Below are 19,619 nucleotides of genomic sequence, written 5' to 3' on the forward strand. Positions count from 1 at the left end.
GGGGCTGAGTGGGTAGCTCCAGGGGTTCCTCTCTAGATATAGGGGGGTGGCATAGTCACTCTCATAGTCAGTAAGGCCACACTATGGAGACTGACGGCCGGTGGGTCGTTAAGCCTACTTATTTGGATGTGCCGTGGCCTAACCCACGTAAAAACCTAGTGAAACGACATTTTCAACAATATAGCCTAAACATGATATAAATAGGAAAGCTTATCGTTCTAGCTATAAACATGGCAGAATCATACACAGGGCATGATATTTCAAAAACCGCTTCATACATGATGATGGCAATGAGTTGTTATCAGACATGCACGAAGACGTATAGCCCTGCAACAATCTATCTAAAACTAGATGTACCGCAGAGTGGTATAAAATATGACCGCCGCCCAGTCCAGCACATTTTTTCCACAAAAATAAATCACCCTGAAAGGCCTATATGATTCTAACTGTCTCGAATTGCATTATGTACACGCAATTCTCACTGGTATCTGCTAGACAACAAGTACCAAAACATGATTAGTTCATAGATTTCACATGTAAAATTCATTTTACACAAGCCCACCCCCATCTTGCCTGTTCATAATTCTGAGAAATTCTTGAATTGTGTGCATGTGTGCATGTACATGTTTATGTTATGTGTGTGGGTGTGTGTGTGTGTGCGTGCTTGTGTCTGTGCCTGGGTATGTGCCTGTGCATGCATGCGTACATATGTCTACTGTGTGAGTATGTGTCATACGTATGATTACTGTGAATGTGTGTGCGTGTGTATCTGTTTGTGCACATGTGTGCACGTGAAATGGGTTAACATGACCCCTGGAGGCAAAGATACGGAAAAAATTGGTCATCCTAGGCCCTACAGTTCTCAACATATTCTCAGAAAACTGTGTCTGCCCTATCCTCCTTTCGGGGGGTCCAGTCCAGCGGGGGGGGCTACAGATCAAAAAAAAAAAAAAAAAAAAAACGGCAGTTCCATGCTATCCATGTGGGGTTACATGGCCACCAAGTTTTGTGTACCCCGGTCTTTCAGTGTCCCGGGAATCCTTGTTGGTGTACGTTACTAAATGTACACATAAATTATTTTATTGTAAGGCCCCCCATGAACGAAAGTACACAAAACTTCGCATGCATTCGGAGGGTGTCATAATGATCCTACACTTTTAATTTCGTGCAGTTTTGACCATGTCAGCCAGAGATATTGTGATGAAAACACCTAATTTTTTGCTTTTTAATTTTTAACTAGGTGGCGCTATACATGAAATAAGTGGTAATGGGATGGGTTGACATGCCCCCTTAAGACCAACATACATGAAAAAGGTGGACCTCCTAGGCCCTACGGTTCTCGAGATATTCACAGAAAACTGTCTCCGGCCACCTACAGGCCAGTTTGTGTATAGTAACATAAATTAATTTATTGTGTGGCCACCCATGAACGGAATTCCACGAAACTTGGCGTGCATACAGAGGGTGTCATAATGATCCTACACTTCCAATTTCGTGCAGTTTTGACTATGTTAGGTCACAGATACCTGCGATTACAACACCTCATTTTTACTTTTTTTGTGTTTAACTAGGTGGTGCTATACATGAAATGAGTGGTTATGGAATGGGTTGACATGGCCCCTTGAGATCAACATACAAAAAAAAACGGTCCTCCTAAACCCTACGGTTCTCGAGATATTCACAGAAAACTGTGTCTGTCCTACCCTCCTTTCGGGGGGGCTACAGATCAAAACGAAAAACGGCAGTTCCATGCTATCCATGTGGGGGTACATGCCCACCAAGTTTCGTCTACCCCGGTCTTTCAGTGTTCCGGGAATCCTTGACGGAAATTTGGGCATGCTTCGCTGCGCGGCGGTCATAATTATGGACTCTGCATCCTCCTGGCTAATTAGTGCACAGTTCAAAAGTCAGCATCTATGATGATAAGGGGATGCGGCATAGGCTTCTGGCACATCTGGCAAGGCACAATTAATGCTCAATGACATTAAACAAAATATACTGCCATCCAGAAAACTGAATCTTTCAGGAAAATAATGTCAAAGTCCATCCTACACAAACAATGGCAACATGAATTCTGCACATAATCAAACAGTATGGCTCCATAGTGGAAGAGTCCAGAAAATGGCCTGTCTGCAGTCCAGACCTGTCACATTAGGTGCATAATGGGATGAGAAACATGATTCAGAAGACCCCAGACTGTTGAGTAGCTAAAATCCTATATCAGGCAGGAATGAGACAACATTTCATTCTCAAAATTCTAACAACAGGTCTCCTCAGTTCCCAAGCATTTACAGAATACTGTTAAATTAAGAGGTGAAACAACACAGTAGCAAACATGCCCCTGTCACAAATGTTTTGAAATGGGTTTCCGGCATCAAATAAAACATTTTCAAAACAAAAAAACAATACAATTTCTGGGTTTGAACTATTTTCAATTAAATATAGGATTAACGGAATTTGTAAATCATAGCATTCTGTAGCCCTAGTCAAAGATACTTTCAAAGTTTACAATTTGGTTTGTCTGTAGTGACCCTGTCCATGCTACCACTGAAGTATGACGCCATTTTGAGCCTTGTCAGTGGTATGAAAATAGCTATTTATTTTGGTTCTAGCTTATCCATGTTCTATGCATATCCATAGCCACACATTATAAACCATTTCATTGCTGAGGCAAACAATGGTCAAAACTCATCCGATTAATATAATTTTGCTCCTAATCTGACTGTTCTGAACGATGAAATGGTAGATTTTTTTTTACTGTAAAGTAAATGTAAAAATCTACATGTGTTTAAAGGATTTGTGTGGTTGTGCATTGCAGCAAATGATTTGTGAAGGACATACTTTCAAAGGTCTTTGCATGTAAAAATGTCTTTGCAAATGTATTTTAACACAATGTCTTTGCAAATGTATTTTAACACATTAACTATAAATGATGTGTTTTATGCATTTTATACTGAATTGTAAAAAAAAGTACAGTGAATCTCATCCATGACACATCAAAGAAGTATTTTCATTATAAATCATGATAAACAATTTGTGGTATGAATTTCTTATCATGCAATCTTCTCCCACCCCGAAGACTTAAAAAGCAGACTTCTGACTATAGTCTCTCATATTCAGACAACCACCACTTCCTCTCACTCTCACTGAGTGCAGTTCCTCAGAGACCTGTGTAGTTGGACTGGTTGACTTCACAGGCGGCCACTCTCACTCACAGCGCTGGACGTATCGGTATGGCAAGGGTATCTACTGGGCTTCTTGGTGTGGGATTCTGCTTAGCTTTGCTCAGCTGCAGAGGTAAAACCATCATGCTTTAATGACAATACTTTAGTCTGGTCACTTAGCATTGTACTGACACAATTTAACACACAATTAAAAAGTTAAACATCATGAACTTTTCTGTCTTCTGTTTTAGGTACAGATAGAATTATGGCAATACACCTCATAGAACCTCAAGGAAAACATATTTCCCTTCTCTGTAATACATCTGGTAACCTAAGTAATATCAAATGGGAAAAGGAGGAAACCCTGATTTTTGCATATAGTCCACAAATACTAGAAACAAAAACAAACTTCACCTCAGACAGGATGAGCATTGATCCTGCCACTCCAACAATGCTACTTATATCAAATGTGCAGGAGTCTGATGAGGGAATATACACATGTCATATAACAACTGTGGAAGTACCATTTAAAACACAAACATGGAACCTGACCGTTTATCCAGGTATTTTCTTTCATATTATATATTGTGCTTTCAACACTTTGTTAAACTGTAACACATGACCACAACATTCAATACTTCTTTTTACCTAACAGATGACAACCTCCCACCACAGCAACACATCTACATAATAATTTTTACCTCAGTAGGAATATTCATCATTCTCATCAGCTGTGGAATATTATGTATTTATCGGTGAGTATAGATATTTTTTCTCAGCATAGTTTTGAGGAAGATGTTGCTCTACATTGCTGCAGTCTTTGTTGGAACAATAATATTTGGTTTTGACAGTATGTGAACTACACAATGGTTGCTGCCTCTTCACTGGGATTAAAGTTGCAGTCATCAATTGCGAATGAATGAATGAATGAATGAATGAAGCTTTATTTAGCAGATTCAAGTCCATAAATACACATAAGACAATACAGATAAATACACATAATATAAAAAAATAGATTACATCTATACATTTGAGCCAGTGCACCCTCAGACCGGATGAGTAGCGGGAACAGGCAGTAGAATGGGCAGGTAGCAGGTTGTGAGGAGATGATTGTAAAATCTGACAAAAAATGTTAAGGGCTTGAAATCGTGTACGATTGCTGACAGCATCTTTAATGATATCTTGCCTTTACTGTCACCTTATGGTTGCAAATGGTATCACTCAAGTATGGACAATAAAGTACACTATGCCAGTTTACTACAGTTTTTTCTGATTGCTTAAGCACATTTTTTGTAACTATGGCTTTTTTTGCAAAACTCTACACACAAATGGCAAAACCTCTCACCCAATCAGCAAAACATTGTAGTTCTCTTGCAAAAGCTAACACACCTTGCTTAACTCTTCACACCTTTGTAAAAATGCTGTTTTCGTGTCAAACAGTAAACACAAGCCATCACGATAATAAGCACACAATGTGCCAACTACACACTGATGGTATGAATAAAAAACACATCTGGCTTTTGCTTTCTCTGTGCACAAGGTAGACTATGTCAGTTTGAGGTCATATTGTCATAGTTCTGTAAACATATAGGGATCCAAACTTCAAGTATTGGTATTTATTTACACACATCAAAACAAACACAAGTGTGTTTTCCCAAGTCAAAACACAAAATAGCAATTTCACTGAGACAAAACAAATCAGTCTACATCGTCTACATCACATGCAATGTCCTAGTCCAAGGCACCAGGGACAATATATTCTGGAATGACGTATCCAGGCCTGACATGACAATATCCCCACATGTAGACTTTTTTTTTTGTCTGTTTCTTTCTCTTCTCACTCTTCCTGCTCACTCCATTGTACCCATTGTACATTACCTGTGGCTTATTTATAGTGCTTAGGCTGATTGCAAAGTGAACTAATTATCTAAAACAGTTTTCACATGAGAAAGTGTGCCAGAGAGTTGGCAAAATAGTGTAAATAATAGCCATTGTGCCTACAGTTGTGCAAAGTGTGTGTTACAAAATTGCAAACTGAGTGCAAAGCAGGGTTTGTGCTTTTAGTTTTGCCAACCACTCAGTGAGTGGTTTTGCTATAAGTATTAATAGTTTTAGAAATTGTGCTATAAGAATCACAGTTGTGTTTAAGCATTCAGAAAAAACTGTAAACTTCATGCAGATCCAGCATATGTAGCCTACAGTGCAGTATTAAAGTATTCAGTCCCTTGGTATTTTTCCATTTTATTGCCTTAATAAATTGAATCATGATCAATATAATTAGGCTTTTTGGACAAGAATTTACAAGAATTTTATTAATGTCAAAGTGAAAGCAGACTTCTACAAAGTAATGTTAATTTCAAATGTAGAAAAAGTGGTTGCATAAATATTCATAAACACTATATGCATAAACACTCTAAGGTGTAACGGCCATTCCGGTACACATCGTGGCCGCATTACCAACTGAAAAATAATTTTTCTGATACCCAAACACCACGTTGTCCTTTCGCTCTTACTTATACCACTGCTTAGTGGAATGTCCTGTTGTGATGCGCTCTTAAGAATATCTATTATTTTTTGTAGCAGAACCAATTATAGCTCCAAACAAAGTTTAACAGACATGAAACATGATATCCCAATGTTAGCGTGTTCCTTTAACCATTCTTCGGTGCTTTTAGCTTTTGGTCATTATTCTGCCAAGACTTAGCTTTCTGACACTGGGCTGTATGTTTCGCTCCAGGATACTCTCTAGTCTTGAGAATTCCCTTTGTGCTACACAGATAGGCCAGATGCAGCAAAGCAGTACTAAAACATATCCTCCATTTTTCCAAATAGGCATGATGTTCTTTTCATGGACACCTTCATTTGTTCAGTTTTTTTGCTAAGACTGTGACTTAACAATATGCATTAAGTCAATTCTAGTTCTAATTCTTATTTAATGTTTCTCACTGAACAATTGAATCCTCCAAGGTGTGCACTGTTCTCTGAAAAGTTAAACATTTTTGTTGGCTCTTTATCTGCCAGTTTGCACTATCCTTCTATTCAGTCAATATCCGTCTTGCAGCCACAACCTGCAAAGTTGGCTACAGTTCTGCACCTTAAACTTGTTAATCATATGTGCAACTGTATGCACTAGAACACCAATGGCCCATTTCCACTATGGGGTAAAGTATGGAAACAGAACACCAAGGCTATACATCGGTGTTTAAGCCTGGGGATAAGCCTTGGGCCAGCCCCAGTCCTTAATGGAAATTAGCCACGAGATATTTGGAGATGATCTGATAGCTTTTACCTTTAACATGCATGTTTACAATTTCCTTTCTGATCACTTCAGGTAACTCTTTCTAAGTTCACACAGTGATACCAAACTGTAGAGTGACTACTTTTCTCCATAGGCTGGATGACTGAATAAAAGATCAAATACATCTGTATTACTAATTAAGGTGAAACAATTAGTCCAACAATCCTGGCCATTTTAAAATATCTACATAAAATAAACTACAAATGATCTCTTTTCAAACTTTCTTTGCTTTACTGTAGTACAGGGGTGTCAAACTCACATTAGGCAGTGGGTCGGATTTGTTGGAAACACCTTGAAGACAAGTCATCCTATGCCCGATTACTTTTTATTGATTTCAGTTCTGCTTTCAATACTCTCCAGCCCTACTGTACCTATTAATTCAGAAACTGAAAGTGTTGGACGTTAATCCATCACTTATACTGTGGTTTCATTCTTTCCTGACTAGCAGGACACAGCAGGTCAGGGTAAACTCCACTCTATCCCAAATTAAAGTTATTAGTACTGGGGCACCACAAGGATGTGTGAGTTCACCAGTCCTTTTTACTCTGTACACTTCATCTAAGCTCCCTGGGAACTATATCTTTAAATACTCAGACGACTCAACAATTCTGTGCTTACTTCAACAGAATGATGACCTGGACATCTATCATTCAGAAGCAAGGCAGTTTGTTGATTGGTGTGATTCCAACCACCTTATTCTAAATGTTAAAAAGACTGAGGAAATCATTTTTGACCCAAAGTCAGTCGGCAGTCACAACCCAGTAACTATACACCAGCAACCAATCAAACAGGTACAATCATACAAATATCTTGGTGTTTATATAGATAGCTCCCTAACATGGAACACTCACGTTGACTTGTTATGTTCCCGCCTGCATCAAAGACTCCACTTCCTGCGGCGGTTGCGTTTGTATGGAGTTGACCAAAAAATTATGATATTGTTCTATCAGGCAGTTTTGGAAAGTATTATTAAATATGGCATAACCACTTGGTTTGGGAACCTTTCTGTTGCAATAAAATCAAAGCTAAACTATCTAGTCCACACAGCCATGAAAGTCATTGGTCTGAAACAGTATAACAACCTTCAGTTTATTTTCGATCAATGTGTGTTAAAGCAAGCAGACATAATTCTTTCTGATCCCACTCATGTCCTGCATGCACAATATGAGTTGCTGCCATCAGGCAGGCGTTTCAGAGTCCCCCACTGTAGACTGAATAGATTTAGAAACTCCTTTATCCCCATATCAATAACACTCCTTAACAAACAACATAAAATAAGCCTTCAGCCATCAGGTTCAGCAAGAGTTTTTTTTTTTTTAAATCTATTTATTCATTCACTTATTTATTTACACTGTCTGTTATTAGCCTTTTATGTCTATGTCTGTGTGTCTGTATTGGGTCAGAATTTCTGAGAAGTCCAAGACAAATTTCCCCGAGGGGATACTAAAGTATCTATCTATCTATCTATCTATCTATCTATCTATCTATCTATCTATCTATCTATCTTTTTCACCAGCATAGAGAGTATATGATTACACAAACATAATGAGTCTGTCTCAATTGGTGTACTTTCGTGTAGCACCCTATGTGCACTGTGTGCTTACTGGCGGAGTGCGCAGATTTTAACAGAACAGTATTGTCTCATATCAAACACTAACTCCATGCACTTTGCGGAAATGACGATCGCAACATATAAATATAACTTTATTGGTGTCCTCAATTCGACAGTGACATGGTCATACTGTGTCAAAACATGAACCGTTTATGTTATAAGTTGCTTGTACCTCTGTAAAGTCTGTTTTTCACTGCTGCTGCTTCAGCTTTCTCAACCACGATTACCACGTGTTTGAAAACGCTCCCTCCCCTTTGGCCAAGATGGCATCCGTTGAGGGCGAAAAGTGTCCAGTGTTGCACACTCAGCTTTTTGACCGTTATGAGTGCACCATCAGGGGACTTGCAGCGTCCTTCGTGTCGTTGGAATTTTCAGTGTGAACACCCTCATGCACTCAAATTAGGTATTGTAAGTGCAGAAGTACGCAATTTGAGACACAGTCAATTGTCGGTGCAGAAAACCACATTTTACCTTTTCTGCACCTTCCTTCCTGATGATGGTATGTAGTGCTAAGTTGCATCTATATATGAGGGTTTTTTTTTCCCCACACAAATAAAAATTATGTTTATTTTCCATTTTTTGGATTAAGTCATTTTGTAAAGAACTGCAGAAGTATAATCACCCAGAAGTAATTTATCATAATTCTAGAAAGTAAATTTTAGTCTACATAAAGGAGAATCTGTAGCATTTTGAAATAGATTTCAGAGCCAATTTTGACATTGTACTCGTTAAGAAATCCTGCTGCCCTAGTGAATTACACTCATCATCAGTCATTTTAATGGTCTGTGAACATTTAGGGCCCTATCTTGACAATCTGAAACGCACAGTCTGGCGTATGGTTTAAGCACATTTAGGGCTTGTCCAGGACAAAATTGCTATCTTGGTGGCATGATTGGTTCGCCAGATGCCTGACATCTGTCATTCCCTTTAAGAGCAATGAGCGCAACATCAAACAGTGTGTCGGTATTTTGACGAGTGATGATTCCACTAAACTTTGCTTTACTAAAATGTGTGTTTGACTATAGTAGACTATAGCCTACATGCTTCACCGCGTTCTCATAGGCAACGACAAAACGTTATCTACTTTCACTATCAGCCTGAATACTTATCCCAATAATATTTAATGATATTCATCCAAGCAGACAAGTCATTACCTTGGACTCATTGGGGCTGCTTACATTTTTAAGACAGTGCAGCTTCAAATAGCTGTGCCTTACATGTGCCTTTGACTTTAGACTAGGCTTTTCTTGATCAGTGGCATTATCATTTTTAGTGCCATTAAAATAGCGATCAGTTGTCAAGTGACAACTGGTAAACTCCAGCGCATGGCGAAAATGCCTTGGGTGTAAGATAGGAACAAGATTTGCCTTGCGCTTTGTGCCATGATGCACCGGGAATAAGATAGGTCCCTTAGGCTAACAAGTTACTCTAAGATTGTATTAATTTGTAGGTCAATCATGTTGAATAAAAAATAGCCTACCTGTAGTCCTTAAGACAGACCCCCAAATTTTGGTCTATCAAGTCTCATATACTGTTAGTCATGTTTGTCAAGGTATACCACCCCAGAATTGGAAAATGTGTAATAGCATTGCATTTGGGGTAGCTTTTTGTGTTTTATCACACTGTTTTTGTCTATGATAGCTATGATGATACAAATTATATGTCTATATGAATATATTAGAGGTGAAAAGGGTATCTTAACCAGTAGATATCCCAACAAAGCTTCCCCAGCTGATTATTTACATTAAGTCAGTGTTATTTGTATTGCAAGTTTCCTGAAAAGTTGTGTATAAATATGGAAATGAACCATGATCTACTGAAATATGCAATATTTTTTTTGTCTTTTCCAGGCAATCGGTTTCCAATTTATTTATTTTTTATTACGTTTTTCCAAAGGTGTTATACAAATATTAACAAATTAACAAGACCCCACAAACCTTACGAAACCCAACTAAGTGTAACAGACATGAAATGTACAGTATATAAAGACTATTGAGATTATTGAAATTATAGACAGAGCGTGTGAACACAAACAACATGAAACAAATAAAGACATTATTTGACAAGACAATAGGGACAGATTACAATGGGGGTGGAGGAGGAGCCTGAATGTGTGTGTGTGTGTGTGTAGTTATAAGACGGAGTGGGTATGAGGTTTTGGGTTGGGTCAGGCTCATCCGATCTTTCCTCCGATTGCTCCAGCCCTCACCGCGGCCGAGGAGCAAGCTGACTCCAGAGTGGGGCGGGCTTCCGATGGGGGGGCCACTGATACCAGTTGTTATCCTACTGACCGGCCAGCTCATCCCCACACCCACTATCCCTGTGTTATGTGTGCCTTCTAATGCCTAAGTGCAGTAAAAGAGGCGCTAAGATGCATGCAAAATATGCAATGTTTTACACACATTTCAAATACGAAAACTGTAACATTAGATAAAGTCAGGTTTTAAATTATAATTTTTGTTTTTGAGACTTATTCCCCTCGGATGGTACCGACCAACCCCTCTGGCTGAAGGACTATTATCAAGGCACTGCATTGTTAAAATTGCCAGTTATTTAACCCTCCTTTTAACTATTGCTTTTGTGTGGGGGAAAAAAATAACTGAATGCCAAGCTGTTTTCGGGAGCTTTGTCCTAGAGTGCCAGCAATCTAGACCATTGTTGATGATTTTTGTACAGCATATTCTGTGTTATAGCTATGAACACGTACAATAGCTCGATTAAAAGGTGAGACTTTAAGCTCTCGGTGGGTGCAAACCGTGTATTTCTACACGCATCTGTTCCTGAGAAATCCCAAGCTAAACAGTGGTTAGTTTTCATCCAAATCGCTGTTTTTTTCTAGAAATGGAGATATAACATCTTTCATGAAATATGAAGTGTTGCCTGTTACTTATTTGTGTAAACATTCCGGGAAGTGATCAGCGAGACCTGGCGAGACTGCCACCTAGTGATAGACCCACGAAAATGGCCTGGTTTTGACCTGGCGTGCATGCGCCACTGATACGACAAAGCGGCAACCCGAGTTATGATAAAATGTCCAGATAAAAATGTGCAGATTGTGCGTTTTCAAGGAGTTTCACGATCGTCATATATTTCATTTCCATTCATCACAGAGTTCCCAAAATCACATATAAGGTGTATTAGAGTTTCGTAATTTAAAAAAAAAGCTAAAAACTTAATATTATGTTTTTGGCACTCAACGCATGGGAAGGAAAAACTTAATATTACGTTTTTGGCACTCAATGAGTTAAAAACACAAACTGTAATATCCATTGTTTCATTATTGTAATATACCACTGAATATTACACTGAAAATTACTGTAATATACTGCTGAAGACAGCTTTGTAAAGGACACATGCAGTGTTGGGAAAGTTCACTTTCTATGTGAACTAGTTCAAAGTTCAGTTCACAAGTTTTAAAATGAACTAGTTCAGTTCATAATTCAAAATTTTGAACTAAGTTCACACTTTCCAAAAATGAACTAGTTCATTGTTCTTTTTTTTTTTATCATATGTTGCTGCGGGCTATTATTTTTCAAAATTATTGCCACAGCCCATATAGAATGTAGTTAATTTGGGTTGAGGATCTGTCTTGACTGTCTTTTGATATTTTTATTGGCTTGCACATATTGTAAGGCTATCCAGGTGCTTCAGTTCAATGTGCCGTTTCCGATTTGTTGTTAATGTGACTGAAGTGCGGGCAAAGTTTGCACAGAAATGTACGGTTTTTCCCATCCTCACTGACCTTGTTATAAACTTGTTTAAATGATCATACGACACCTCCTTGCTGCTTTGTCGTCTACATCAGCCTTTCTCAAACTTCTTTCACCTGAGGCCCAGTCATGGCATACTTTGGGGTCATAGGGCCCACCTACATGAACCCAACCTCTTCTCCCACCCCCCATCAAATTATCATAATGATATCACAATTATTATTATTTTTATACCATATTGCTATACATACACTTCAAAACAGTCAATGTTTAAAGTGATAAGATTGTTCACAAAAGTTTGTGAAAACATGCACATCAGCTTTACTAATGTAAAATATAATTAGGCCTACAATAATTTCATTGTTGCCTGATGCTTGCATGAGGAATACTTCTCAAAACAACAGCAATTATATGGGTGCCATTGTTTTGGGATGTTTCCCTCATGCAAGCATCATACACTGATAGAATATTTATATGCTATTTAATTACATTTAATTTGAATGCCTGAATGTAAGGAGTCAGGAAACACAATACCAGCTTTTGTGAATGATAAATGGCGGATCAGATAGGCGTAAATCACTGATCTGGAGATCTTTAACTATCTTTAATTAATAGCTTTTGGCTGACTTAATGCTAAACAGTGTTTTATATAGTCTGTGCTCTGTTTTTTATGGAAGTTGCATAAATCCATGTCGTTCTATTAAATGTTGTTTCATAATTAAATAGCCTTGTAGGTTGAAGCTTAGCTTTGCTATTAACAGTGTTGGGAGGGTTACTTTCAAAACGTATTCCGTTACAGAATACAGAATACATGCCCAAAATGTAATTTGTAACGATATTCCGCTATGTTACTCAATCTGAGTAACGTATTCTGAATACTTAGATTAGTTCCGCATTGAATTGCATTTTATAAGTGTAGGAATGCGCCATCAAATCCTGTTTAGGCCTACTAAACAGGCCTATTCTGGTGTGTTCTTCTGTTCCAAATGGCTGGAAGTGTTAGGCCCACAGAAGGAGAATGTAAAGTCAACTAAGCTACTTGATACAACTTTAAAATAGCAAGGTGACCACTAAAACTACAGCAGGCGACTATGCTAATTAAAACAAACAAAATAAATTGGCTACTTTAAGGGCGTAGCCAGAAATTATAATTAAGGGGTGCCTGTGCTGTATGATTTTTCGGTGGCATCAACCCAGTACAAGTTTGGGGGGCGCATATGGCAGGTGGAACGCAAATGACCTGTAAATGTAAACACTATAGGCTATCAGTGCTCTCAAAATGAATGTGATCGTGTAATGACAATCAAAAACCGCACGTTAAAATATGCTACTCGCAAGAATAATTCTTCAGAGGCTGCACAATATAATTCATTGTAATGATCTGAGCCTAGCTGTTGATGACTGTGCTCCCATGATGCTGTTCGGTTGATGTGTTATGTTGAATGTTAATGTTAACCATGCAAGTTACCAATGTTAAAGGTCCTGACTGTCGTGGTTTATGTTTATAGTTGATTACAGTGTTCATAACCGGTCTAACTAGTGTGTGTTGTAGATACAGCCTCACATAGATGTTTTGTGCTGGAGCATAAGGGCCAGGTCTGGCCTGGCATTAGGCGTTAGTGTGTTTTGGTGCGTAACCAATAAAGACCTTTCTAAAACAACTTTGCAAGATTGTTACATAATTTTAAAACGTAAATGTAGATCTAATTAGAAAAAACAAAAACAATCCATAAAGCTATTTTAAGTTAGAATAAAAAAACTAAAAAAAAAAAAAAAAAAAAAATGCAGTGCCTGTTTTAGAGATTGGTTTTATTGTAGGTCTAAATCAACATGTGAACTAGGCTAGGCTTTGTTTATTGATTAGCAAACTGTGTAACCAATTGGCCGAAGTAACCTGAGCTACTACAGTTTTTTCTGATTGCTTAAGCACATTTTTTGTAACTATGGCTTTTTTTGCAAAACTCTACACACGAATAGGAAAACCTTTCACTCAATCAGCAAAACATCATTAGTTCTCTTGCAAAAGCCAACACACCTTGCTTAACTCTTCACACCTTCGTAAAATGGTGTTTCGGGTATCAAACAGTAAACACAAGCCATCACGATAATAAGCACACAATGTGCCAACTACACACTGATGGTATGAATAAAAACACATCTGGCTTTTTGCTTGATCTGTGCACAAGGTAGACTATGTCAGTTTTAGGTCATACTTTTTTTGTCATAGTTCTGTAAACATACAGGGATCCAAACTTCAAGTATTGGTGTTTATTTACATACATCAAAAACAAACACAAGTGTGTTTTTCCAAGTCAAAACACAAAATAGCAATTTCACTGAGACAAAAAAAAAACAGTCTACATCGCGGTCGTCTCTCTCAACATTTCGCCTACATCACATACAATGTCCTAGTCCAAGGCACGGGGGAAAATATATTCTGGAATGTCAGATCCAGGCCTGGACATGACAATATCCCCACATGTAGACTGATTTTTTGTCTGTAGAAGGGCTATTTCTTTCTCTTCTTACCCTTCCTCTTCCCCCTCCCTCGTCCCCTCCTCTTGCTCCTCCTTATCCTCTTCCCTCTAACTTCACCTCCTTGTCCTTGTCATCCTCTCCCTCTCACTTCTTCACCTCCGCGTCCTTTTCCTCCTCTTCTTCCTTCTACTTCTTCACCTCCATGTCCTATTCTTCACCTCTAATTCTTTCTCTTCTCACTCTTCCTGCTCCCTCCATTGTACCCATTGTACATTACCTGTGGCTTATTTGTAGTGCTTAGGCTGATTGTAAAAAGTGAACTAATTATCTAAAACAGTTTTCTCATGAGAAAGTGTGCCAGAGAGTTGGCAAAATAGTGTAAATAGTGTAAATAATGTGTATAGATTTGCTAGGAGTGTGTTGATCATTTGGAAATTGAGTGTAAGGCAGTGAGTTGTGTTTACAGTTCCGCAAAAAGAGTGCTGTGCAGTGGATTGTGCCTCCAGTTGTGCAGTGTGTGCTACAAAATTGCAAACTGAGTGTAATGCAGTTTTTGTGCTTTTAGTTGTGCGAACTCAGTGAGTGGTTTTGCTATACGAATTAATAGTTTTAGAAATTGTGCTATAAGAATCACGGTTGTGTTTTAGCATTCAGAAAAAACTGTAATACTTGGGAAAATATCCTTTGAACAGACATCAGGAACCACGATCAGTGAGGAACAGGAGTTATCTCCACTTACGTCATTTCAGGGTCTCTGTCTCCGATGACGCATCCATAATGCGCGCTGGCTGCGTTTTAAGGCTAGTGCAAGACGGCGGGGCTTGGATTTAAACATGGAAACAATTTCATCATAGATTGCTTTCAGGAGATTCTGTGAAATGGAGTTGCCTTAATTTATTTAGAGAGTGAATAAACTTATGAAACAGAGAAGTATCGTCATGTAATCCATTGATTTCAACAATGTAACTGTATTTTAAATACCAACTATTTAAATTGTAACTATAACAGACTACAGTTACTCATAATTTGTATTCTGAATACGTAACGCCGGTATATGTATTCCGTTACTCCCCAACACTGGCTACTAATGTTATCAAGCTGCTTCTCGCGCAGAATAAATGCTCACACCACGACTTAATTCTATGCCTCTATGTTTGATGACACCAACACTTACTAATTGCAGAAACGTTTGTTTTCTTTTTCTGTCCGCGGTTCCTTGATCAATTGCGCAGCAAATTATCAGACGATGCCCCGGGAATAATTGCACTCTGCAGACCAGCATTGTCCACGTTGCGGACCGCGGCCCATAGTTTGAGAAATGGTGGCCTACATGCTGCCATATTAAGGCCTGTTTACAGTGAGTTTTAGCTGGGATTTCGCGTGGAAGGCTCTATAGAAATCTGGCACCCTATTGAACGAAGTTAAACTGAGAAAGCGTGCCATTCACAGACACCAGAATGAACGAGTTCACAGTAACGTTCATCAGGCAGTAATACAGTACGTTCAGTTCACGTTTGCTCAAAATATGAACGAGTTCATTAACTTTCGTTCAATGAACGTGTTCAGGCACAACACTGGACACATGTATAGGGTAATTCCATGGAAAATATTTGTTTTTGTAACATCCATAACGCCAATAAAATGTGATGGTATGGTATGATGTGAATGATTACATGAAATTTAAGGCCAGTGCCTCCAAAGCCAAACACCTATCCCACCTGCGGATCCTTTTCGAGCATCTTAGCCTGCATGGACTCATCATCAATCCAGCTAAGTGCCAGTTTAGATTGACCACCATAGCCTTCCTGGGACATCAAGTCACCAAGGACGGGGCCGGTCCACTCCCGTCTACAGTAAGGTTGATGCAGTCTTGAATTTCCCTCGGCCGATCACAGTAAGGTCCCTGCAGGAGTTCCTGGGAATGGTGAACTTCTACCACCACTTCATTCCCACAGCTGCTGCGGCCAAACACCTGGTGGATTGGTCCTCAGAGAGAAACACAGCATTCACAGACGCTAAGGCTGCTTTGGCCAATGCAACGATGCTGGCACACCCATCACCTGATGCGCCAATTGCCATCACCATAGATTTGACGATGTCAACGTGGACCTGGTGCGCCCCCTTCCCTCAGTTTCACTTACCTCCTCACCACGGTGGATAGGACTACTTGATGGCCGGAGCTGTCCCACTGACAGCAACAACTACTGCTGAGGTGGCTCAGGCGTTCACCGGGTCCTGGGTCGCCCGGTTAGGCACCCCATCTGACCTTTCTTCTGACCGAGGCTCACAGTTCACCTCGGAGCTCTGGATCGCCATTGCGAACAGCCTGGGTGTAAAGCTCCTTCGCACCACTGCATATCACCCCAGGTTAATGGACTGTGTGAGCGCTTTCATCGTGTTATGAAGGCCTGCGGGCCAGCCTCAAGGACAGTGGCTGGGTGGACAGGCTCCCTTGGGTCATGCTGGGCCTTAGGACTGCCCCTAAGGAGGACCTTCAGTCCTCATCAGCAGAGCTTGTGTATGGCCAGCCACTGCGGATTCCAGGGGATTCCGTTGCCTAGACTTTCGTAAGGCTAGGCTTTTTGCGTCTGTACCCACTTCGCGCCACGGCCTCCCGCAATCCTACACTCCCTCACGTCTGCAGTCAGCGGAATACGTTTTCGTCCGTCACGACGCACACCAGGGACCGCTGCAGCCTCCCTATGACGGCCCGTTCCGCGTCTTAGAGACGGGACACAAGCATTTTGCGGTAGACATGGGTGGTAAGGTGGAGCACATTTCTGTGGACCGCCTCATCTGGATTTGGACAGACCTGTGAGGCTCGTCCAGCCTCCACTATGGGGGCGCCCTCATGTTCGGCCCAAGTCCCAACCCCACCTCCCTCCCTCCAATCACAAGGCCTCCGGAACACCATGCCTGGGTGCCTCAACCCACATTCCAGTGCATAGGAGCCATAGTGGGCAGATCATTCGCCCACCTCCTCGTTGACCTTTATTGTTTCTCTGTTCTGGTGAATTCTGGGGGGACGTATGTAGTGGACACTATGGACATAATTCACCACTGCATTATCTCGTTCTGCTTTCGGGACGCTGTCTCTTTAAGGACACGCTGCTGGTTTGTTGTTATCACGGGCAGCGCCATGATTGTTTCATATATCATTTTAGTATGATTGAATAAACGACACGCCGTTGCATTGTCAACATGAGACTCTTTCTCCACTTTATTTATTGCAATCATACAACACAAACTTGTTGATAATTGATAAGTGTGATTTTTTTCCGCGGAACGGATGTACAGGACTGAGCGGCGGCCATATTTTGTACCGTTATGCGATACAGTACATCTAGTTATTTATGTGGATGTCCAGAAAACCATGAGGGGTGCTAAATCTGCCAAAATGGAAAGATCAGTGTATTTCAGTTGTTCAGTGCATTTAAAACATTCCAAAAGCAATCTAATATATGAATGCCCCACTCAAATGAGATACAGATAACAAGTAAGAGGTGTTTTTATCAATATATTGGAATGACAGTCTTGTATTGGTTGACTTCTCAACATTGTCTTGTGAAGTGCCATGCATGACAAATATTAATTAAAAAATCCATGAAAGGCCAAACCTATTGACTGGTCAGTGTGTAAGACTGAGTTAATCTGTCTCTTCTTAAGTAAACTAGTTGTGTTATCATGTTTGTGTATGACACATACAACAACAAAATATGTATTGCCTGCAGGATAAAGAAAAAGCAGAATGCATCTACTCTCCAGCAGCCCAATGAAGTGAGTAATGTTTCTACAATATAAAGGGCTCATAATCATGCTGAGACCTCTCTAGACCAATGGCTAAGAATTCTAGCTTGATCAAATTCATAACTGCCCTGTCAAGCTTGCTTGTGAATTTCACTATCAAAGTACTTTGCTGCATACATTGAATGGAAACTATAAAGATGTTTTCATGTTTGTATATTCACATCCACAGAGCAGAACTCCTGAACACCTTGACCAAAGACAAGACCAGAGGATTAGAAGACACCAGAGCAGCCAGTACTTTGAGAGATATAACTCCGTATATGGCCAGCTCTGACTTCAATGTAAGATATTTAATATAAAAGCCATGCAGTGGCCAGGATAAAAATCAGTTGGTGTTATTGAAATTGATCCTCATTTAAAGCCGTACAAATGGACTGATATGAACACTAAAGAGAGCTATATTGCCAGGTACCCCTTCTTTGAGACCTATCTGTTGTGCGATTTAACCTGTTTTCAATTTTCTGCACTTCAATTTGAATGTTTGCTGGTTTTCCTACAGCTACATTAAATGATATCATAAGTAAACAACTAATTATGTCTTTACTGTGTGTAAGAGATACTGTACAGCCTGCCAATATAAAGGGGTATTTAGATGCAATATCATTGATCCTCAGCCAGGGGAACTTACTTATATTTTTCAACATATGTTATTGTCTATAGACCAAGTGGGTGGCTGTCATTATTGCTTTTGATCCATCGTTAGAAGTGTACAGCTCCTTGATAGTTTTAGAGGGACCTAGCATGTAGACAAATGCATAAACATGATCTACAACCACAAAACAAGCATAAAATCAAGAACACTGGCATCATACTTAAGTATACCACACATATATGAATAAACATGTACATTGACACACATATATGAATAAACATGTACATTGATGATGCAGTGTAGTGCAACTTCACTGATGAAGTTTGCTAGATAACAAGCTAATGAAACTAGGAATATGTCCTTACACAGACACTTTGATGAAGAATGTGGATTTAAGCACAAACACAAAGGAGCCTTGAGAATCCTGACTGCTGCATCTGCACCTACTCAGCAGCAGCAGCATTACATAAACACAGCAGCGGCAGTAAATAGCAGCAGATGCAGCAGCAGCACATAAAGGCATGGGAGATTACACTGGTTCGTCTCCAACCTCCTCTTCATCTGCTCTTTCCTCTTGATTGCCTCCAAACTCTTGTTGCCTCTTAAGAAAGTAAACAAAAATGGCTGCTACAATGAGACTGTAGTTGGACAAGCTAATGAGTGACCAATTTAAACACATTCTTTCATTTTGCGAAGTGGTGTAAACATACACATCTGGTTAAGCATACTTAGCCCACAATACAGTTAGGTCCATAAGTATTGATAGTGTCAGGTTTAAAGGTACACTTTCAGCCTAAATTAAAGGGGTTGAACATAAATATCTGATTAACAGTTCAGGAATTACAGCCATTTTGTATACATGTGTCACCCCATTTATGAGCCTCAAAAGTAATTGAGCATTTGACTGCAAACAGTCTTCCATCATTCTATCGAAAGTTAAACAGATAAAAGATCTGTA

At 39.6% G+C, this 19,619-nt stretch overlaps 2 protein-coding genes across 2 annotated transcripts in view; one reads left to right on the forward strand and one right to left on the reverse strand.

The window, feature by feature from the left end:
* Positions 1-3,212: 3,212 nt before the first annotated feature.
* Positions 3,213-18,343, forward strand: LOC125292681. Its single transcript, XM_048240086.1, has 5 exons — positions 3,213-3,297; positions 3,416-3,727; positions 3,820-3,919; positions 17,994-18,039; positions 18,239-18,343. The coding sequence occupies exons 1-5, from the start codon at positions 3,234-3,236 to the stop codon at positions 18,341-18,343; spliced, it is 627 nt and encodes a 208-aa protein (XP_048096043.1). The 5' UTR covers positions 3,213-3,233.
* Positions 17,451-19,619, reverse strand: part of LOC125292680 (nectin-1-like) — a 49,518-nt gene continuing 47,349 nt past the window's right edge. Inside the window, exon 11 of the mRNA XM_048240085.1 lies at positions 17,451-19,262. Coding sequence (XP_048096042.1) covers positions 19,191-19,262 — 72 coding nt within the window. The 3' untranslated portion in view covers positions 17,451-19,190. The remainder of the gene's footprint in view (positions 19,263-19,619) is intronic.

This window comes from Alosa alosa, chromosome 3 (genome assembly GCF_017589495.1).
Source record: "Alosa alosa isolate M-15738 ecotype Scorff River chromosome 3, AALO_Geno_1.1, whole genome shotgun sequence".
NCBI lineage: Eukaryota > Metazoa > Chordata > Actinopteri > Clupeiformes > Clupeidae > Alosa > Alosa alosa.

Coding starts and splice junctions, on each gene's coding strand:
- LOC125292681 (XM_048240086.1), top strand. CDS start 3,234: ATGGCAAGGGTATCTACTGGGCTTCTTGGTGTGGGATTCTGCTTAGCT. Junction 3,728..3,819: donor GAACCTGACCGTTTATCCAG/GTATTTTCTTTC, acceptor TTTACCTAACAG/ATGACAACCTCCCACCACAG. Junction 3,920..17,993: donor GGAATATTATGTATTTATCG/GTGAGTATAGAT, acceptor TATTGCCTGCAG/GATAAAGAAAAAGCAGAATG.